Source organism: Sycon ciliatum, chromosome 9 (genome assembly GCF_964019385.1).
Source record: "Sycon ciliatum chromosome 9, ocSycCili1.1, whole genome shotgun sequence".
Taxonomy (NCBI): domain Eukaryota; kingdom Metazoa; phylum Porifera; class Calcarea; order Leucosolenida; family Sycettidae; genus Sycon; species Sycon ciliatum.
Genome location: NC_088651.1, coordinates 18,736,965 through 18,760,543, shown reverse-complemented (window position 1 = coordinate 18,760,543; position 23,579 = coordinate 18,736,965). Strand labels below are relative to the sequence as shown.

Genomic DNA, 23,579 nt, shown 5'->3' with positions numbered 1-23,579 from the left:
TTTGAAAAGAACAAAGGTGCCATATCATACATGCATATGAGCAATTTTTTTCAAAAAGGTCAAAGGCTGCCTCCAAGAGGTTACGGTTCTGCAAGTCCTAAAAAAATATTAATAAAAAATCTTGCCCTAATAGTAAATGTCCTTTGGAGAGAAAACAAAGGAAGAAATAAACAGTGTTTGCAAATGCATAGTCACAACCCTGGACTCGAGAAGTGAAACATTCGTTGTAAAAGGTAAACAAACAAAAAACAAGCCAACAGCTGCTTCAAAGAATAATTAAAAAAAGAGAGTATAATTTTGTACTGTGATTGATGTGATGCCAGCACATGATGAAACAGCTATGCGAAAATCACTCAATGACCTAGTGGTATGTTGACCTGAAGTAGAAGTCGTCCTGAAACGATGTACAAGTAGCATAACAGATTGATAGGGGTAGATGGATTTTTCTGTTGCACGTACGGATAATCTGATAAAACGAACATCGTGCACAGGTGAAACGAACATTGAACAATGGTAAAACGAACAGAGTGCAACAGTCCAACTCTAGAAAACGTGAAAACATGGACAATCCTGATGATGGCCCAATGCCGAAATATTGGTTGAGAATTTCTTTTTATTTTATCGTGCAGTCTAGAGACCGGATTTAGTGAAGTAAGTTCTAAAACATGGAACTTGTCTAGAAAAGCATGGCAGTCATACCCGGGCCGTGGTGAGTAAGGCCACTGAAGAACAAAACGAAGCAATCCACAAGGGGGAATAAGCACCATGAAGTTCCAGGAAAAGAATTGAGAAACGTCATGGTGGTGTTCGGTCATTTGTCATTCTGGCTTCTTTATCTCATGCGTATCCAAGGGCAATCGTTTCTGACTGTCGTGACAACTCATTACCCATGATGGCCGGACAAACTTCAATGTTGAAACATCGGCGAGTGCCTGGTACACCAAAACGAAAACGAAAACAAATGACAGAGAGAAAGAGAAAGAGAGAGAGAGACAGAGAGAGAGAGAGAGAGAGAGAGAGAGAGAGAGAGAGAGAGAGAGAGAGAGAGAGAGAGAGAGAGAGAGAGACGGACATACAGAGGTGGGCGGTTAGAACAATCATAACAGCGTATGCGTGAATTCTTCGATCCTCTGCTCCGAGCACCAGACTACAAGTATGTGTGACACAGTGACATACAGCCATCTCAGCCCATGGATTTTGATCTCCCCCCCCCCCCCCCCCCCCCCCAGGTGTTGGAAGGTATTTTAGTGTGGTACGGTCAGCCATCTGAAGTACAATTTACTCGTGGGGGAGGGATGGCTGAGCCGAAAATCTTGGAAATTTAGAGCCCAAATCAGAGGATTTTATTGATTCACGGGGTACTAGGGGCAAATAGTGGTAGGGTCAATACCGTAGTGACCGTACCGTGTGCGACGCCCCTGCCCCCCCCCCCCCCCCCAGGTATACGCAGAACTCAACATTGCGCTTACGAAAATCACTCGATCTACAGCTACTGTACTGCCGGGCACCGAAGAACGGAGTGCCGAAGAACGGAGTGCCGAAGAACGACCAGGCTAGAATTTTTACCATGCACAGCATACCGATGAATACAAAGTAACCCAACTGTGCATAGACTGTAGTACATGTACATGAGGATAAGAACGGTCTAGGCTAGGAAGCTGACCCCCCCCAGTTCTTCGGCGACCGACAGCACTGTACAGGTGTTGATTCAGATCATACAACTATGGGCAATACATTCACACACCTGATCAAAATTCCTGTCCCACTCCGAGTCTGTAATAACGTAGGTGACATCATCCGCCATGTAGTCCTCGATGACTCTGAAACGATCGGAGCACGGACAGACAGACAGACAGACAGACAGACAGACAGACAGACAGACAGACAGACGCATATACACACATATGAAAAAGGCTAAAAAGACTAATGTCCCGTCGCGTCACAAAAGCTGAAGCGGAGCTGGGCAACGGTGGACAACAACAATTGACATTTCAACAGGCACAGGTGGTCACAGAATCACACCATGGTGGAAGAGACGCATAGCCAGAGCAAGTGCTTCTTCTTAGCTCCAGCGCAACACTTCCAATCTATATGACCCACACAAGGCCACAGCGACTCACTGTAACTAAAGGCAACATTGCATAAAATGGCTAGGTGAGTGCAAGGCAAAGCTTATTGTTAATTTGTTATAAACAACCTTATTCTCCCCTGAAGATGGTCATAGTGACCGAAACGTTGAACCACAACGTCCGATCGACTGTGTGAAATAGCAGTGCAACTGAGCGCTGGCCAGTGTTATTATCCTGATATTGTTTCCCCGTCAAACGAAAAAACAAACAAACACTGTACTAAACGAGACTGAGCAGAGCTTGCACGTGCACAGATCCAAACATCCAGCGGATGGCTTACTAGCTGTACGCGCAGACATAGCAAACCAGAGCCTTGCGCAAAGCATATTGCTATAATATTATACAATCATACCTCGTTTATCCGGACGGTTCGGGACCGGGCACAGCCCGTAACTTTGAAATGTCCACAACTACGAATCACATCCATTGTGATGGGGAAAGGCCATACTAGTAGGTATGGCATATGACATCACTATTTCCACACAAAGCCTCGGTGACAAAAGAGTAGTAATATTTCCACTGAAACTCGCCCAAAGGGTGCCAGTGACAAAAGAGTAGTAATATTTCCACTGAAACTCGCCCAAAGGGTGCCAGTGACAAAAGAGTAGTAATATTTCCACTGAAACTCCCCCAAAGGGTGCCGGGTAGAGCGAACTGTTCGTACCTTTGGGGTCCGGATAACAGAGGTATGAGTGTAAAACGTTATTCTCGTGCCAAATGAAACACACACTGTGTAACGAGACTGCGCAGAGCGTCCTTGCAAGCGCGCACACATACACACAGCCAGCAGCGGACAGCTTACCCGCCGTACGCGCACACGTAGCGGACCAGCGCCTTGCGAATCGACGGCTTGAAGTCGCCGAACAGCAGGAAGTGCACGCCGTCGTAGAAGCTGGCCAGTCGAGGAGGCCGGCCGCCTGTCGGGCGTTGCGATGACGATGCCGCCGCTGCTGCCGCCGCCGCAACAGTGTTGGAAACCAACGATGGTGTGCCCGTGGCCTTGCTACTGCTGATGCTCGTTGTCTTCACCGGTGTAGCCTGAACAACAGGATGAAAACAACGCGTTCAACATCATTAGGTCGCTGAATGTCTCAGTAGCCTGTCAGTTTTGTGCCCTGTTATCGCACGTACTGACCGCTTATTATCTTGTTACATTCGTGTGTAGTTGCTTCATCACTCGTGTCCATGTGTTTTCTTCTTCTTCTATATTTCAATATCATAATCAGGATTTCAAGATTGCAATTCCAAATCTGGGCTTCACGTAGAATTTCAAAGTATCAGGAAACTAGGCCACCTACATCGTACTGCTCTTTCCCTCGCTCCGAAACACAACACTTGCAAGCCAGACACGGAAGAGCAAATTCAAGACGTGCTAAAACCGTGTGTTGTGTTTGTGCAGTGGGTACGCATTTCGGTCACACTGAATTCAAAATCATTCCCGGCAAAGAAAGTCGAATATAGAGGTTATGCGATAACGTCAAATCCACCATATATAGGAGCCAGTTGGGGTGGCAAAATGCCCAAAGCGGGTACAGAAACCCCTTATATAGAATAATTTGGGGTGGCAAACATACTACTGTAAAAGCAGAAATTCTCGGTGGTGTTTTATTTTCGGTAACTTCGGTGCCGACAATTTTTACCGAAAATAAAACGCACCGAAAATTTCGGTACAACCTGTGCTGTATACATGTAGTACTACAGTCAGACCTCGCTTATCCGGTCCTCTTTTATCCGGATCCCTCGCCATCCGGAAGAAAATTGTTGGTTACCGATTTACAGCATTTGCCATGCATACACACAGTATGTGTGTTCGATTATCCGGTTCCCTCGCCTATCCGGATATTTTTTGTGGAAAACGGATGTGTGCGGTTATGCGAGGTCCGACTGTAGTACACTTTCCTGGAAAACGGGTTTTACCGAAAAATTTCCCTCCACCGAACCGCCGATTTTCGAGAATACCGAAAATATGACACCACCGAAAATTTCTGCTTTTACAGTCAGTATGACGTATATCGCACAACGTCTATAGTACAACCTGTAAATGCGTCCACCTGTCCCAGAGGACCACTACAACCAGGACCAAGGGAGTTAGCTAGCTGTATCTCCAGTCACATGACCCTGGAAAAGGAGATCACATGACCCTGGATAAGGAGATCACCTGTACACAGTGACCACATTTTGAAAGTCCCTTGAGCGGTGATCGCCTGTGAAAGGTTTCACAGTACATGTACATACGGCTTTGTGTCCAGCAGGCAGAGCTGACATCTCCTCATCCACTTCAGTGTCCGATGATGACGACGACCGAGCTGCATCATCTCCACCCACCGGAGAAGAGCCGTCTTTCTGTTGTTGCTGCACGCGGAGCCTGGAGATACCATAGGCGCCGATACAAGCGTGCATGCACATCCACATGTGGACACACACCAGGTCAAGGTCGGAGAGAGAGAGAGAGAGAGAGAGAGAGAGAGAGAGAGAGAGAGAAAGAGAGAGAGAAAGAGAGATAGAGATACACACACACACACACACAGAAAGAGAGAGAGAGAGAGTGCGGTGATTGTGTGGAGACTGAAGTGGAATTGAAAGGCCGAATGCGGCTACTCACACATCCTGAACAAATTTCCACGTAGAGTGTCGCTACAAATAACCCGCTTTAAAGTACAGTGCTACTCAATAAAATCCGATCGCGCCAAGCACGCGCCGGGCGCTGATCAGCCCACACCCTACGAATCCTGTGATGTTCACTGGTGCAGGGCGCAAACATCACTCACACGATCGAATTTCATTGAGCACCAATCTGCATAATAAGTAACGCGTAAAAAAGTTTTTGAAAAGGTTTCATTGAGTCACTAACCTTTCTAGCTCGTCTTCTGTATCACTGCCTGAGGCTATGTGAAGAGCAACAACGAGAAAACACAACAAGAACATATGAGCACAGCACTTGTTCCAACTAAATGCACTGCAGCAATCAGTAAAGAACCTACATTACGAAAGGTACGAAGACTGTAAACTAAAACAACTAACTTCAAGAACATGAGAACAACGGAAGATATAGAAAACGAGCACGGCAGGACAGTGCGTAGATTACTAAACTATTCATGCTCGGATATGGTACGATGCACATAGAGAGGGTGCTCAGGTTACACACTCAGACATGAATGGTGACAACATGTGAATGCATAAGAGGGGGGCATAGAAAGGTCAAACACTGACCTGGATTGGACATCCGTAACAGTGGTCAGTTACGGCTAGGCTATAGCATACAATGCATGTAATAGCCATGAATGAGTCTCAGTCGACCTACCAAGCATGACCAGCACTAATGCACTGGACTACAACTATCAAAACAAAAGAAAGACCGGAATATTCTAGAACAAATCTAACAGCACTAACAAATAAGAAGCACAGCACTGAACGATGATGTTGGGATGATTAGTTTGCAAGCTGGTAAAGGCACCACACAGGTACTGGATATGGTGGAACGGCAAACAGACGCACAGACGTACACACACACACACACACACACACTTACTTGTACTTGCTCACTGCCAAAACTGGTCACGTGAGTCTCCCCGGGAGAGGGGAGAGAGATTCAAAAGGGATTTTGGAAAGATGATTCAATCGGCTATTGAACCACCTAACAGCCGACACCGCCTGGAAACCCCAAACTATGGGTGGACTTGGAAATGATCCCACTTATGGGCACACACACACACGCACAGCAGCATGTCAAGAAGAAAGATACAGGACAGACAAAACTTACAATAAGCCGTAGCCTCACGATCTACAGCGGTGCTTGCCCTGACAGCACTAGTGTCTGCGGTGTTACCATCCGAATCACTGTAGTTGACAGCAGCTTTGGCTGCAGCAGCCACTGCCTTGCGTTTAGCCTGTGGACTGCCTCGGGGGCTGTGTGACGTGTTGCGTGACTGTCCCTGAATACAGCACACGCACACATGCACCGTACATATGCACAGTACACATGGGCACAGGCAGACAGACAGACACGCACACACACACGCACCGTACAGAGGCACGTGTACAGATAAACACACAAAAACACACACATGCATACAGACATAGACACAAATAAACACACACACACACACACACACACACACACACACACACACACACACACACACACACACACACACACACACACACAAATAAACACACGTACACACAAGAAAAGCAACACACGCTACGGTATAATGCTGATCCAGAAAGCTCAAACAGGAGAGATCTTAGCTGTTGCCACACAGTCACACGTCGTGTGGCATGAACCAGCACTTCAAAGTAGTGTGGTAGATTTAGCAGGGCGGAAAAAGAACTACTGTAATTTCATACATTTTTGGTGTACTTTTATTTTCGGTACTTTCGGTGCGTCTGTTTCATACCTAAAGTTCCAACACACCGAACAAACACTAATACACATAATCCAATAGGGAACTGCTTCTCTGTACCTAAAATTTCTGTTCACCTAACCCGGCCTTTGCCCTAATACCAAAAATATTGAGCACCTAAAATTTTCTGAAATTAGAGTATGCAATACACGATTTCTCAGTCCAGTGTTCACAGGTCTGGGGCTGCACAGTGGCCTCAAGTGATCATGAGTCATGTGATCATGACTCATGATCACATGACTCATGATTCATGCGATCGGATTTCATTGAGCAGCACTGTACCTTATGACTGGTAGAGGAGGCGGTGGCGGACGTAGCAGCTGCAGTTGTCTTAGTAGCCGCCACCGCTGCTGTTGCTGGTGCGGCAACGTTCCTGTAGGGCTGCGTGGAGCGGGTGTCGTTGTCCTCGTCGTCGCTGGACGAGGAGCTTGCGTCGGCCGCGCTGAACACAAACCTGGAGAGAGACGGATGACAACAATCCGAGAACACATCCGACCAGGAAATATACACATGGACACACTAGGTTCATCTACGTGCAGATGAAGGTTGAGTGTTTTGTACTTTGGAAGGGACATCCTGTGAACCAAGCATCGTGGGAGCTAGCGCACCACATATCAGAGGACCTGTTGATTTCCTCACGCGGCCACAAGCACCTCCAACGAAGCAGCTGCAAGAAGAAGATCATGTGCTGCGCTGCAAACTTCTAGGAACTTTGAAGACCGGTTGGCCGATTGCCCCGTCACAAAAAAATGCAACATACGGGTGCACAGAGCGCCCGGAATGATCGATATGAGGCCGCATTTTGCATTGAAAAATGAGTAGGGTGGTGCAGTAACTGGTGCGCTATTGCCCCGCCCGCCCCGGCTAGAACACGGGTATAGAACCAGTATGCGTAATGCACATCTACCGCCAGTCTGTGATATCACTCACCGCTTAGTAGTGAGGCGACGTTTAGCAGTATGACAATGCTCTATCCAATCTTTCGTAACAATGATCCCACGGTCACCTAGACAACATAAACACACACACACACACACACACACACACACACACACACGTATGCATACACGCACACACGCACACACATACATGTATGCATACGCATAGACAGATACGCAGACAGACATACAGACAAACAAAGTCCATGATTGGTGGAGGAAGAAGGCAAGTGATCTTTCTAAGAAGCTCAACTGACAAAACTCAGACTTCGTGCTGGAAATGTTTCGACTTTCTACAGGAAAAGTCGTGCAAGTGCCACCGAGTCGTAAAAAAATGGCTAGATCATGAGTTCAACTCCCTACTGGACTTCCGACTGTTTACAGGATAACGGCTGCCTACTGAACGTAACAGAAATAAATCGACACAGAACATACATGCTGCTCCTACCTTTGACTTGCTTGTACTTTGGCGTATTCTGAAACGCAGCACTGCACGGAGGGAAACCAGACACACAAAGTACAGGGCATGAAGCAAAAACACTTCAAAACAGCCTGTCACAAACTTAAGTATCCACTAGAAAGCACACATTTCAAGCTGTTGCAGCAGTGGTGGTGGTGGTGATGGTGGACATGCAGCAGTGTTGCCCACTCACTGTAATAATCGGGGCAAAACTTACACGAGATGAGTGCAGCCTGTTTCCCATTGTGATCGATACTCGGCACCCAGGGCAAGGCCTTTGTCGCGTAGATTGCCGCGCAGAGGGTTCTGAAAGCCACTTAGCGCAAACACTACTCCATCCTGCCATCACGACAAAGGTCAAGAAAAACAAAGAGTTAAAAAAAACACTTTCAAAAAGGTGAACTGCCTAGAGAAACCGTTTCACAATAGGGGTTTTCACTTTTCAGGGTGCATGGCAACATCCAACTATTTATGCCGCAAAAAGCGGCACCTGGGAATATCGTGAAAAGCCTTGAAAAGGAGTTTATAGTATGAGCTGATTGTTTAGTAACTGGTGGTGTTAGTGGAGATTATAGCGTAACTTGTAGTTTCTTGGTCTTTCTTTACAGTATAAATTTACCCTTGGCTCTCCATCTGGGTCCAAAAGGAGTTTCACCAGCAAAACCCAATACTATAAATATACAAAATTTCGGCACTTCACGATTTTTGACATTTCGGCGGCGATTTATTTTCGGAATGGGGTAGAGGGCATGGTATAGTGCGACAGATGCTGTGAAAAATTTCATCGGCGTTTTAATTTAGGCGTTTTGGGTCGGTGCCGGATATAGCCGAAATTAAATAGCTGCCGAAAATTTGTATATTTACAGTAATGGGGCTGGGCGATGTGCCTACCACAAAGTAGGCTAAAAATACTACTCGTGCACACATGCACACATACACACATGCAGACACGATATCCCCCCCCCACAAACACACACTGATGAACACCACCAGTAGAAGAATACCCCCCCCCAAAAAAAACTCGAGAAAGAGATGCAAAATACCTACCAGGACTTCCTCAAACGGCACATCAGCTTTCTTTCCACCGGTACGACGCATGCGTTTAGCAGGCGGCGGTTGGCCGGCGTTGTCCTTGCCACCTGTGCTGTTCGCACTGCTGTTGCTGTCAGCACGGGGCATCTTAGGCGAGGCTTTGCGCTTCTGTGATGTTGCGGCGGCGGACGTTGACGGCTTGAGGGACGCGTCCGGGTTCGGGCTAGGCGTTCGTCTCGGGACGCCAGTTGTAGCTGCGGTGGTGGGCTGTGCCTTCGCTGAGAGTGTGGAGCTGGCATCGCGTGCTTGAGCAGCCATGGACGAAGCTGACGACGCCTTGACACACACAAAGTAAATGAAAAGCGAACATGGACAGCCTTAAACTTCCGAGTTAGGAGTTCAGTGTTTCAGGTACTGTACGCCAACAAATATTAGGCGCATATTTATTCAAAGGATCAGTCGGGAAAGAAGAGCCTGTATGTACAGGGCGATGTGTAACCCTGGACCTGCAAACACTGGGACATGAACTGGTACAGGGGGCAGACTTGACTCACATCATTGTTTGCATTTAGCAGCACTGTGCTACTAAGTGGACACGTACCGCAGTAGTCGAGGTGGGCTGATCGTTGCGAGTGGCGAACAATGATCCGACCGACATGTTGCTGGAAGAAGCAGCGTCCCGGAGGTTGAACTTGCCAAAACTAGGCGTGCTTGCCTGCAAGACAGAAAGAGAGAGAGAGAGGGGAGAGAGAGGGGGAGAGAGAGAGAGAGAGCGAGAGAGGTTCAAGCTAAGGGAGCAAACAAGAATACGCCGTCTCAAATCCAAATTCCATTGTAGACACTCGTTTTCCGCACAAATCCCCCAGTACGTACACAACCCCCATGAGACTTAATTAAAACCGGATTGGGAGCACACAACATAAGACAAACACCCATAAGCAGCAGCTGTTACCCTACCAGCGAGGGTACTCCTCCTGCTGCTGAAGTGGTCGATGCAGTGGACAATGATGCCGACACATCTGCATCGTCCGCATCTCCCGGCCCGCGGAACTTGACGAACGAGACGCCAAACTTCTCAACCTGCAACAACACACCACCAGGGAGTGTTTAAAGCACAGGCACACAGGACACTGACACACTACCAGGGAGTGTTTTAAGTAAGAGTATATCAAAGGCACACCGGAACAGCAGGGAAGCCTGAACTTGAAGGTATCAGAAACGTGATTCTAGCCAAATAATGCAAATGGAAATGGAAGACAGGTAGGGTTCATCAAGGAACACTTAATTTCCTTGTGCAGAAAATCAACAACAGTCGTGGCCAAAAAATCCAACCCACGGGCCAAAGTGGTGCCAAGGCACCTGCAGCCCTCGGATTGGTTTGTCGGACGTGCATGATGAAATTGAAATGGAAACGGGACGCTACTCTTGAATGGCGGGTCGGATTTCTTTGGCTACAGCCGTACATGTACTCCAGCTAATCAAAACCCACAACCGAGGCTATGGCCTAGGAAGTTGAATGCGGATCATACCTTATTGAAGGGCTGACGACACACCACCTTGATCCGGTCCCACTTCTGATCGGCCGTGGTCTTGCTCAGTGCATCCTTGTCTAAGACCAGACACACAACACGCACACACACGCGCATGCACACACACCCACCCACCCACACACACCACACCCACACACCCACCCACACCACACACAGACACGCACAGACACACAGACACACAGACACACAGACAGACAGACACACACACACACACACACACACACACAAACAGGTCAGTGATGGAACAAGGCTATTCATTTGCTGCTACTCAGAGTTACATGGTTAGTCACCAGTCTTCAATTATATTCAAACTAGACCCTACACGAATTCACAGGACCTCATGGTACTCGTGGTTGACTAATATGGTGGTAAAGACACACCTGGCAGTATGGCGGTAAACACCGTATTTCCCCGATTGTAAGCCACACTCGATTGTAAGTCGCACTCCTATTCCAGGTCGATGCCATATTGTTTCGATATACCCAATGCTGTAGACAGCAAGCTGTTTCGGCCATAAAGGCCTCATCAGTACAGCTACGAGCTAAATAGGCCGAGCTACCAGCCATGGTGCAAAGGAGGCACCACAGACATTCAGATAGCTCGTCGCTCTAGCGCCAGAGTGCTCAAACTACAAAAAGTAGCGGGCATTGCGCGATGCAGCAGCACTAGAGCAGCCTACTGAGAGTGCTCAACAAGGCGAAAGCCGAGGAGCGTGATACCCAATGCTGTTGTTTCGATATATTCACTTCAGTAGTGATCATGCTCGATTGTTAGTCACATCCCCTTTGTTGGCCCTGAAGTTGAGTGTAAAAAGGTGAGACTTATATTCGGGGAAATACGGTACACGTCTGCCCACACATGCTCTCTAGGCTGCAAAGCTCTCTGTCTTCAACTTCACATTCTCTTCACGGTACTTACTGAACATTCTCACTGAGTTTATATTCTTCCATGTCTTGCTGTCACCCGGTGTCATGAAGCTGGACGCTACGACAAGCACCTGAACAAGAAACAACAGGATAACAATGGACACTGGAGAAGTGAAAAAATGACGCACAGCTAGCCGAGTTGTGCGTGTAATGCTCCACGTGGCCGAACGAAGACGTGCTTCAAGATACTGTGCACGGTTATGCCATTGACAGTGATATTCGTGTGTTTCATTCGCAATTGTATTTTCTCTCACCTTGACGGGTTACATGGGCCGTATCCTTGCCTGGACCTAGTCATACTCGAATTTTCTGGTCGTGTTCAGACATACAGATTTTGAAAATATATGGTTTACCCATACCTATATCACATAGTTCTTGAGTTATTCCTGGTTGTGCGTACAGTCAACTTCGCTTATAACGACACTCGGCGGGCATCAGAAAAGTGTCCTTATTCGCTAAGTGTCCTTATACCCGAAGTCCCATTATATGTGTTACAGGTGGAAGGGACTTTGCTCTGGCATAGAAATTCTGTCGTTATTCGCGAATTGTCGTTATATCCGCAGTGGTTATTAGCGAAGTTGACTACATGTATTTGCGTGACCACCCCTCACATACATTGAGTTAGACCGGCAAAGGGCTACTGGGCCGGTCACACATGCAAAGTGGTTCGGCTTAGTAGGGCAAGGTTTCCTGGCAGGTCTGCTGTGCCTTTTTTCACCATGAGAACAGTACTAACGATGCCACTCACACAACTGACATTGACTACTGTAGAGGCAGAACATTTCGTCGGTCAATAATTTCGTCCAACTCCAAAAAAAGGAGTTCGTCCGGTTGAAAATTTCATCCATGGATCATAAGAGTGTATAGAAAAGCTGGGCAAATCAACATTAGTCCTACATTTAATCTAGTCCAAAAGCTCCTTGGACGAAAAAGACAAAATTAAATTCAAGACGAATATTTCTGCTTATACAGTATCACAACCGTATCAACATCAGCAGTATCAACAGCAGCAGCAGCAGCAGGCGCAATGCAGGTAATGACATAACAAAAACACACAAGGAATCTTTTAGGAAACTTCACCTATCAACTCCAAACTCCAAAAACGGTCTCTTCACTGCGATTCAAATTCAAATTTACACTACACCGAATCGCAGTGAAGAGACCGTTTTCGAGTTTGGAGTTGAGAAGTGAAGTTTCCTAAAATGTAATGTGTAAATGGCTGCGTTCGAGTTTGCAGACAATTAGACAAGGAATCTTTCACAATTATGTTAATATCCAAGTGTTCGTACACTGTGTTCAGTTTGTTCCAGGCTGCTCTCACCTGGAATTCAGAGGAGGTGCTGCGGCAGACGAGTACTTCGACAAACGCTGAGCCGGCATTTCCTGCAACGAGAAATGAAATCAACGGGAGAAAAAATCACTTGCATGGTTAATATCTCACGTGCCACCGCTCCCTCCAGTCCACAGCAGCTGAAGATAGGAGTTGTACACTCCTGGCACACGCACCGTAAAATCGTGTATAAAGGCCGCGGCTTATATGGGGATTTTTGCAGGCTTCTACATGAGACAGGCTTCTATACAAGACAGGTATTTCTATGTATGTCAACACTAAAACCAGGCTTATGTGCCGACAGTGTATCTTGAAAATCAGGCTTCTATTCAAAACACTACGGTAGTCTTGTTTGCACGCAGAACACAGTAGAGAGGTGCACATGTACCAGCAACTCGTAAAAATGTGCACAAAACGAGAGAGTGGAACGAGCGGCGGGTGCGTAGCCAAACCTCTTAAAGGGGAAGTTAAGGCAAAAATTAAAATTTCACCAGTTGTAGTCTTCGGGGTGCTGAGTCGAATGGTCTTGGTCCGAGAAAGCTGAGACGCTCCCTTCCTACTTGAATCCCAATCGAACTCGCACACTTCCACCGAAACTGGGTGACTGCGCCCTACTAGATGGGGATTTGTATGCAAAATGTCACTAAAAGCGCCATTTCGTTCTTATAAAAGCACGGATGACCGCGATTGGCACATATGTTGTAGTCTTTTGGACGCTGAGTCGACTAGTTTTGGTCCGAAAAGGCTGCGATGCAGCGTTCCTCCTTTATTCCCAATCGAACATGGTTGAACAAGCGGTCACGTGCTCCTGGGTGCCCAGATCACCTGGTCACCACGCCAGCAGGCGACAACTTTCACACCAAGGTTCAACTCGAGTGACAGGACTGCACCCAAAAAAGGTCAAACAGGCTAGTAAGTTGTACCCTGCAGGCACGGTGACCAGGTGACTGGCGTACGCAGGAGCACGTGACCGCTTGTTCAACCATGTTCGGTTGGGAATAAAGGAGGAACGCTGCATCGCAGCCTTTTCGGACCAAAACCAGTCGACTCAGCGTCCAAAAGAGTACAACATATGGGCCAATCGCGGTCATCCGTGCTTTTATAAGAACGAAATGGCGCTTTTAGTGACATTTTGCATACAAATCCCCATCTAGTAGGGCGCAGTCACCCAGTTTCGGTGGAAGTGCGCGAGTTCGATTGGGATTCAAGTAGGAAGGGAGCGTCTCAGCTTCCTCGGACCACGACCATTCGACTCAGCACCCTGAAGACTACAACTGGTGAAATTTTAATTTTTGCCTAACTTCCCCTTTAATTATTACATGTAGAGTAGCATTCAGGCATGCAGCCACCGTTTCCCTCTCTGTATTCCTCTTCTGGAATGAGAATGAGAAGTTTACTCTATACTGTATAACAACGTTATTTTCGGTGTAATTTTAATTTCTGTACAGAATTCAGGCACCTAAATTTAGATTACACCTAAAAGGCACTAGAGTATGCACTGTATGTGAAGGGTAGGCTGGTCACCTAATTCTACGTTACACCTGAAACCTGGCAGGTCCCTGGTACCGAAATTTGAATACACCTAAAATTTAGGGCTGAAACGATTATACCGAATAATCGAGTACTCGTTTGATAACTCTAGCGATCGTTTAGATTACCGATTGCGATTATTTTGCGTTTTTTAAATTTGTGTCCAGAAAGTACTGTAAACCCTCGTTTTGTGAAGTTTGAATCAGTTTCCGCTGGGAGTATGCAGTTGCCAGGGGCATGGTTCATGTTCTGAGGTTAAATTGACTTCAAAACTGCCATGTTTCGGAGCTACCCTTTCACCAATGCAGATTTGTTGGTATTATGAAGGCATAGTTTGTGGAAACAGAGTAATGTTTGCACAGAATTATGACACTATTTGCTAACGATTATAATCGATTACTCGATCGTTAAGCTAAAGAGTAATCGATACGTACAAATCCACGATCGTTTCAGCCCTACTAAAATTACATGATATGCAGTACCAGTGCGGGTCAATTGGGCAAGGATACGAGAAACACAGTCCTGCTCACAGCCGTAGTCTGTGTGTTGTTACATGTTCTCCTGTCTACCCTCCCTCCACTTACCTATGTCGACCGAGCTGATCTCACATGCCTTCTCCAGCTAATGAACACACAGGACAAACACACACAGACATACATGCACACACACAGACACCCACACACACGCTTGCAAGGATTCGAGGCCAAGAAGTTGTGCTTCAGACATTCACAACTCCTGGACAACCAGCGAGCGACCGAACACAACAATGTGCCCATGACTGGAGTACAACACGTCTACTGATTTGGACCAAAATCTGGATTACAATAGAGCCACGTTCAAGTGCACGGAGTAGTACTCATAGTGCTGGGGTCGAGTAGCGCCCGTGCATCTTGACCATGAAGGCATATTTCACTGGCATTAAAATTCATTTCTTTGCACTTCAGCCAAACTCTGCATTGAGTAGGTGTGCGTCATTGGGACAGCGTAAGAGGATAGCTGATATTACCTGGAAGATGATGCTGGCTTCTTTTTCGCCACCTGCTGCACACAACCATTTCTGCTGTCCAGATGAGCGCAATAAATTGCTAGCCTTGTGTACCTGAACACAGAGAAGAGTGAGAGAGGGAAAGGGAGAGAGAGAGAGAGAGAGAGAGAGAGAGAGAGAGAGAGAGAGAGGGAGAGAGAGAAAGAGAGATAGATAGAGAGACACAGAGACAGAGAGAAAGTGCATGTGAAAAAACCGCCAATGCTTCGAGTCAATATTCTGGCATTTCCTTTTCTTTTCTTTTTTCCACCGCACTCACCCACACGCTAGCGGTTTTATTGGGGTTCTTCTAACATATATCATGATGTAAGGGTGGCAAATGCCTTAAAAAAGCACTGTTTCGCATGTTGTGGTTGTTGTTGTTGTCCTTCCATCTATCCATGGCTGTTATCAGTGGTTATCGCTTTTTTCTTCTTCAAACAAATTAGGGGTGTGAACGAGTAGTAGGGTACCCGTGCTACCCGTAATTTGATCGGGTAGTAGGGTAGCAATTTGCTCCTGAGAACCCGATAGGGTAGTTGGAGTACGGTGTTTTGCAATGGTGCATGTAAACAGAATGGCTGCGTGCTACAGTACACTTTCTATGTAGCGCAGGTGCACACACTCACGGTACAAGCTGTGTCAAAAAAATACCCGATAGGGTACCCGTGCTACCCAGATAAAAATACCGAAACCCGTTACCCGACCAAACCCCTACCCATTGCAGCCCTAAAAAAATGTCCCACCATACCTTTTGGGTATATAAAAGCCAGGCGGATCGAAACCAGCTTTCGCCGCCCATGCGCCGGGGGGGGGTTAGGCTATTGCAGTGTAGCTTATACAATTGATGTCGTATTATCATGTAATTCCATGCAAGTGTTCACACAATAAATTAAAAAATAATGCAAGCGTATACGCACCAGCTTGCATGCACACACACACGCACACACACTACTACTACTACTATAGCATGACTGCCCATTGGGCAATGTCACCCCCGGAGGGGGCCAGAGTTTGGAGTGCACCGTCATTGGCAGGACTTCTGGTGCCTCGTCAAATCTTGCTGTCGTCGGAAACGTTTCGGGCAATGCATGCAGATCAGCGGCAGTGATTCCCTATCGGCTGCAGCAAGACGTTTTCCACGGTTGCAGTTATGGCGGTTAAAACCAGCCCGGGACTTGAAGCAGCGATTGCAGCGTTGACAATGCTGGAAGCAGCAACTAGCGAGAGACGCCGTCAATGCCGTATCTGCATGTTCAGGGAGTGCAGGCTGGCAGCGATGAACTGCAAGCCCACCCTTACTACGGAACCATCGGCAGCAACTGACGCACTGTGCTGAACCACGCTGTTGGTGGACGGGAAGTTGGCGCTCAGCCAAACACTTGTGCCGTGCCTTGTCTTGAGGACGAGAGAAAGCCCGGTTGCAAGATGAGCAGAGTACGGATTTCTCTACTGCCCGAGGAGGCTGAAAAACCAGAACCTGCTCTCGCCAAGCTGACCGGTCTTGTGCGCAATCAAACCAGTTTGGAATGGACTTCGTGTCAGTAGCCACAACGTCTCTCCACCTCGCACACACACACACACACACACACACACACACACACACACACACACACACACACACACACACACACACACACACACACACACACACACACATGCTCCCACAAGCACAATCGAACCAAAGCCAAAGGGAAAGGCAGAGGCAGCTAGCTGTCTTTTTGAGTGAGTGGACATTTTTTTCTCAAAATGGCCACGGGAGACCAAAACCGAGCTGTGGTCTCTGCTGCATTTACATTCAAACTTGAAGATGACTGGCCAAGCCAGCACCTGTTCCATATAGAGAACCTGAAGAGAGTAGCGGAATTGTTGTCGCTGATATCCAGACCGACAACATTGGCGCCTAACGGTTTAATCTATATTTCCCACGACCCCGAGATCCCCGCTTGCACAGTCGTCGTGGATTCTGCTCAGTAACTGTTTCAAACCAAGCGGTTCGTGATCATGTGCTGTCCAAAGGTATCTCAGTTGCCGGTAAGCCCCTACAAGTAACAATCAATGGAACTGAGGTTGTCAGTGTGCATGTAGCAAGAAGGACCCATGAGTGTGTGTGATCCCCGGTGGCCTAATCGGTAGGGCACTGTCCCGGAAAGACAGGGGTGCTGGGTTCGAATCCCGCTCGTGGATCCTTCTTTTGCAACATGCATGTATTCGGCTGTCCCCGTTCCCTTTCCGATATTGCTGCTGTGGCTTCATTCAAGCAATTCGGTTTGGTGATGGAAGTAACTCAGCGAGGTAAATTTGCTTTTGAGAATTTAAGAAATTGGTATGCATCTTCAACACTTCTGCGATCACCTTTGCATTTCGAATCACGTCACCGACGCTACGTGTGTAGAACATAGTAGGTCAAGGACCACAATAGACCTCCTCTAAGCTGAAGACGGCGCTGTAGAATCCCACCGTGTTCTCCCACATAGCCTCAGCGATCATCTCCCAATCATGGCTACCGTTGCCTTTAACCCTTTGTGGACGGACTGTACGAGTTTTGATCTAATAAGATCAAAACTTGAAACGTGAATTTTTCTGGGGAAAGACAAAATCCATATCTTTCCAATGGTGCTAAATTCGTCGGGGGTCCCTAGTATAAATGTTGACCAAATCGGCCGCGCAAGAAAAAAAATTGAGAGCTTGCGCGAGCATGCAGAACTAAAATTGCAGTACGAGTACTGTCATGGCACGACGCGGAAATGTCCTCCGCATGGATGCGGACGATGCCATCGGCATGATTCTGAACTGGAACTCTGACGAGGACAGTTCTGGCGACCCACTTGACGAGTTCGAAGTGGACAGTGATAGTGATGATGATATCCCAGAAATTCAAGAAAACAATTTATCTGATGGATTTGCTGATACTGCTAGTAGCGAGAGCGGTGGCGAGGATGATGATGGTGGAGCTTATCCTATCTACTTTCCGGAAATGTATGGTGTTGTATTGGCTAATGTACACCGATTTCGAGTTATTACTGATTGTCGCATGTCGCTTCTTTCCTGTACAAATTTGGCAGTCCTTAAAGGGTTAACCCGTCAACCACGCCAGTGATCAATTCAAGCCACAGCATCAGAAGGATACATCTTCATCTTCAACAACCTTGCCAGGACGTAGCAAACTCTCGGTTGGAAGCCAAGCCAGCTGATGGCTGGGATGATGGAAGGAGGACGTCTTACAACGTGTTGAAGACGGACACAGAAGTCTGCCTGAAGGAAGCAGAGGAAAGGTCTCAAAACGGCCGTCAACTCTAATCTAGAGAGCTGCTGGACGTGATCAAGGAATTGAACACGCGACAAGTCTTTCACCGGGGGTCCCTAGTCAAAATGTTGACCAAATCGGCCGCGCAAGAAAAAAATTGAGAGCTTGCGCGAGCATGCAGAACTAAAATTGCAGTACGAGCAATGTCATAGCACGACGCGGAAACGTCCTCCGCATGGATGCGGCCGATGCCATCGGCATGATTCTGAACTGGAACTCTGACGAGGACAGTTCTGGCGACCCACTTGACGAGTCTGATGACGACGAGTTCGAAGTGGACAGTGATAGTGATAATGATATCCCAGAAATTCAAGAAAACAATTTATCTGATGGATTTGCTGATACTGCTAGTAGCGAGAGCGGCGGCGAGGATGATGATGGTGGAGCTTATCCTATCTACTTTCCGAAAATGTATGGTGTTGTATTGGCTAATGTACACCGATTTCGAGTTATTACTGATTTTCGCATGTCGCTTCTTTCCTGTACAAATTTGGCATTCCATAAAGGGTTAACCCGTCAACCACACCAGTGATCAATTCAAGCCACAGCATCACAAGGATAATTCTTCATCTTCAGCAATCTTGCCAGGATGTAGCAAACTCTTGGCTGGAAGCCAAGCCAGCTGATGGCTGGGATGATGGAAGGAGGACGTGTTACAACGTGTTGAAGACGGACACAGAAGTCTGCCTGAAGGAAGTAGAGGAAAGGTCTCAAAAGGGCCGTCAACTCTAATCTAGAGAGCTGCTGGACGTGATCAAGGAATTGAACACGCGACAAGTCTTTCACACCGATAACTCGCTGAAGAAATTCCTCACGAATGCGGTGCAGCTGGCAGTCGTCCCGACACGCATTACAAGTAGCATAGTGTGCGTCGGCACAGTTGACATTGATGAGGACGGTGGCCAGACAAGATGCCAGAAGTTGGAATCGCCTATGATGTCATAAATATCCAACCGGAACTTCACAACATGGAAATATAAAATCACGCAACCACATCACTACAGTTGCCTTTTTTTATTTCCGCTCTACACGAAGTGATTAGAAAATCTGAGCTCTTCTTCTCGCGATTAGAGATGGATGAAAACTCAATCCGGCAAGCTGTTTCATCAGCCGTTATGGATCTCCTTGCTCCGATCAATGATCGTCTAAGACACAATCGAGTCCAGAAAGAGGAAAGCGTCGGACAACACTGATGATTGGGTCGCCCCGTTCGTGAGGATTCAGGCTTCCGAATCGTCACAAGTCTAGGAAGTGTCGAGGAAGAGATCTTGGGCTACACCTTCACAACGAAAAACGATTCAGCTGTATGGTGTCTGCCCAGTGCTGGAACGAGCGGAATGCAAGCTCCGACTCCTGACATTTCGAATCCGTTCTGGAATTGTCCGCGAGCTGTTGTCGTCACGTATTTGTCTAGCAAGGCCCACCGACAGGCATGGCCACTCAAGGTCAATTGGGACGCAACCTCAACTTTCCTTCCCATTCTACACAGTGCGTGTCTGTGCTGCCACCTTTATTTCTCACTTGCTCTGTAGTGCTCCTGCTCATTTTATTCTCATGTCGTATTTTTCTGTTTGGCGCATGAGCAGTGTTGATACGGAGACCCTTGGTCGGTTTAGCTGCTCTTGCCCCGCCTCCACTGCTTCAGCGGCCACCGTTATGTGCATCTCTGTGCGTTTTTTTTGCCGGAGTTTCCACCACGATGGTTTGTGGCCATGTTGAAAAAAAATAAAATAAAAAACCTTGCCCTCCCGGTGCTTCAATGTGCTTGTGGTTCATGCCCTACCCGACTGCATGAAGTTGATCGTATCTGTACACAAGTCGCTCCGTGTATTTTTTTACTACGGCAAAGTGTGATGGTTTCAGCAGCCTGCCAAGGAAGAAGCATGCTTTGATGATCTGACTCGTATTGCATTCAGAGATTAAAAAATCTCGTATTTATACCCGTACCCCTGCATCCACTCCTTGCGATTCCCGTTCTTAAAATTTAATTTTATTCTTCTTTACAATACCGAATACCGGTTGTGATCGCTTTCAAGTTATTGGGCAGAACTGCCCGTTTGCCATGCAATGTGAAATAAATAAACAACAACAACAACAGCAATACTTTCTCCGCGACTCACAGTGTCTTCGGAGCTGAACGACACGACCTGGTGGAGCTTTAGCTCACGCATTCTTGACAACTTGCACGAACTAGCTACTCGTGATCTGACACAACACTGGTTGTGGGGGAGTTAAATAAAAATAATACGTCGGAATGGTAAGAACTATTCGGGCGAAAATCACACCGGCGCAGATATATCTACACGTAACAGGTACTCCGGCCACTACAGAAACAGCACGACTTGCTGGAATTCTTTCCCAAGAGGAGAGAAGTCCTTGCGCAGCAAGCTGTCTCGTGCCTGGCACGAGATTTTACTGAGAAAATGTGAAGCGCAGACACGTTTGAACAGATACCAAACTGGTCTGGAAACTCAGCATTTCTGTTTTTCGTTTGCCTGTGTTGGTGGCTTTTGTACTTCGCGGCAGCACGCCATCTCGCGTTTCCATTGGATACGGTTCTGCGGAGTGCATGCATGCATGCAGTGATCGTGATCCCATCACGTGCAAACTCGTTCAAGTCGTAAGTTTTCAACCATGAAGGCTTTGAAGCTCAATGACGAAGAGTGATGGAAATAAACAAGAACAGAGCTGAAGTCAAGAAGCCAGTGTTTGTGAAGAAACTGAAATTTCTTTTGTTCGTGACCGTTTGGTTGTTGTGTCGTCCACACACGGCCCAGAGCCAACGATAGTTCCTTTAGTTCTGCTGCTCGCATCACTTTCTGGCACTGGCATTTTCTTCGTCAGTCACTATGCCAAGTACCGAACTAACAGCGGAGCATCTTCGCTCCCTAGTGCAGCGACCACGACAGGAGCAAGTCAGGGGCCGCACTCTGGCTAATGTCCTGCAGGATGCGACCACCGTGGACGACGTAGACTTGTTGAGAAGGTACATGATTGTACTACTGCAGTGTACGGGCTACAGTCCATTCAGAAAAAGATGATATCCTAGCGTTTGGCCATAAATGGGTCAAATTTTGACTTTTTGTCACACATGTTTTGGCAATCCCCCATGGAATGCTCTTCCAATTGTGTTTTGAAGTCTATTTTTCCAAAGAGCATGCAAGCCATAACAAGAATAGGATTTCGGCCAGGTTTTGCCCCCAAAGCACTGAATTGGGGAAAAGCCATGAAAATCCAGGCCGCTCACTCCACTTGCGTAACAGTACATTTGCGGTCCGAACCCCAGTTAAGGTACCTTTTTGGACCCTTTTTCAAGTTTCGAATCTCGCGGCGCTGCACAGTGTACCACAAAATCACGAAAAATCACCAAATACGGGAGCTCTCCAGAGCCAGCGGCTCATCTTTTTCTGAATGGACTACTGTAGAGTTCGTATGACGTCCGGGCACTGGAGTGGAGAGGCTTGGTCACTACCAATAAAAAAAATTAAACAACAAGGCGATGAAAGTGATCTTTTACATACGCGTAGAGTGGTTTTAACATGGCACATCTATCAAATGCCCATACACCAGTCATGTTGGTTTCAACTCCACTCAGCCCCTGCACCTGTGGGTCAGATGATGGCTGCCATTTAGGTTCCGCTGTCCACTGGCACTGTGTGCACAAATGTGGTCACATGACACAAATGTGGTCACATGACACAGATGTGAAAATATTCTACAGTGCTGCTCAATGAAATCCAGTAGTGTCACTCAAGTTAGTTCGTGCCTTGCATCATTTCGCACGTACAACTGCGACACTACACCACGTGATGTGAGTTTTCGCCATCGGCGAACCCCATAGAAAGGGGAGGGCGGGAGGGCCTAGTCCAATCACTACCGGTGGATGTGTCACTACTGTAAGACATGTTATTATAACGAGTCGCAAATTTAACGATTGTCCAAAATTCATAGGTTAACAAGAAGATATGTTAACGATCTTGCAGTTTTCTGCCATATCCACACACATGTACACAGCATATATGAAGCAGTACGGCCTCAACGGATCTATTATAACGAAGAAATGTCATCCGTTAAAACGTTAGATTTGCTTCCTCGTTATATATACATGTCTTACAGTATGCTGCGAAGGAAAACCAATACAAAAACTGGACCCGAGTGGATCCTAATGTCGTTATTTGTCGTTAAATTTTGACTTAGGACGTCGTCAATTTCAAGCCCGGTGATGTTCTAATCAGTACTGATGACCTTCAACAGCCTGTTCTTCGGCTCCCGCTGGTACTGTGTGTGAATATCTGTCCATTTTGGTGCGTGTCTTCCGACCGTTTACACGTGTGTGTGTGTGTGTGTGTGTGTGTGTGTGTGTGTGTGTGTGTGTATGTGTGCGTGCGTGCGTGTGTGTGGTGTGTTTGCAGAATACAGTTGATGTGTGTCAGTGTATCTGAAGACGAGAAGTTATCAGCGGAGAATGACATGCATGAAGATTCGCTTACGAGAAGGTAAATCGGATGCAACCGTGAAGCACTTATTCTGCAGTCGTACTATAACAACAAATAGGGATAATGTGCAGCCCACCCACACCCACACCCACCCACACCCACACCCACACATACACCCACACACGCACCCACACATACACCCACACATACACCCACACATGCATTCACCTGCATGATTGTACACGTGCTCGTACATGCCATACCTGCGCCATTGTCATCTTTTAGAAAATTCCATCGTTTCCTCCGGTCTCGACACTGGGCTTTGAGCCTTGAGGGTGTCTGCATTCCTGTGAGTGCGGGAACATCAGTATGACGGAATACCACGCCAACCTGCTAAGTTATGCGTTTGTTAGGTTTTCTCTCCCATACATGCACATACACACTCACACGCTAATGACCTCACGCACCGTGTTTCCCGCTGTTAAATATTTTTTTTGCAAATTAATTATTCATT

General features: G+C 47.1%; 2 protein-coding genes across 2 annotated transcripts in view; one reads left to right on the top strand and one right to left on the bottom strand.

Moving 5' to 3' along the window:
- Positions 1-21,101, bottom strand: LOC135825190 (DNA repair protein XRCC1-like). The gene is made up of 19 exons (XM_065337918.1): positions 20,750-21,101; positions 15,305-15,397; positions 14,883-14,919; positions 12,760-12,821; positions 11,431-11,509; positions 10,492-10,571; positions 9,920-10,042; positions 9,564-9,677; positions 8,978-9,298; positions 8,148-8,269; positions 7,919-7,959; positions 7,463-7,538; positions 6,815-6,986; positions 5,890-6,061; positions 4,981-5,014; positions 4,365-4,494; positions 2,932-3,167; positions 1,745-1,820; positions 1-932 (listed from the first exon to the last, which is right to left on the bottom strand). The coding sequence occupies exons 1-19, from the start codon at positions 20,798-20,800 to the stop codon at positions 819-821; spliced, it is 2,133 nt and encodes a 710-aa protein (XP_065193990.1). The 5' UTR covers positions 20,801-21,101; the 3' UTR covers positions 1-818.
- Positions 21,102-21,253: 152 nt separating this feature from the next.
- LOC135825191 (protein fem-1 homolog C-like) overlaps positions 21,254-23,579 on the top strand; it is a 15,663-nt gene continuing 13,337 nt past the window's right edge. The window contains exons 1-2 of the mRNA XM_065337919.1: positions 21,254-21,615; positions 23,042-23,125. Coding sequence (XP_065193991.1) covers positions 21,479-21,615; positions 23,042-23,125 — 221 coding nt within the window. The 5' untranslated portion in view covers positions 21,254-21,478. The remainder of the gene's footprint in view (positions 21,616-23,041; positions 23,126-23,579) is intronic.

Excerpts from the sequence above, each read along its gene's own strand:
- LOC135825190 (XM_065337918.1), bottom strand. The coding sequence starts at position 20,800 with ATGCGTGAGCTAAAGCTCCACCAGGTCGTGTCGTTCAGCTCCGAAGAC. Across the intron at positions 15,398-20,749 it reads CGTTCAGCTCCGAAGACACT|GTACACAAGGCTAGCAATTT; the intron begins GTGAGTCGCGGA and ends CTCTGTGTTCAG. Across the intron at positions 5,015-5,889 it reads TCGTGAGGCTACGGCTTATT|CCTCAGGCAGTGATACAGAA; the intron begins GTAAGTTTTGTC and ends CTCTTCACATAG.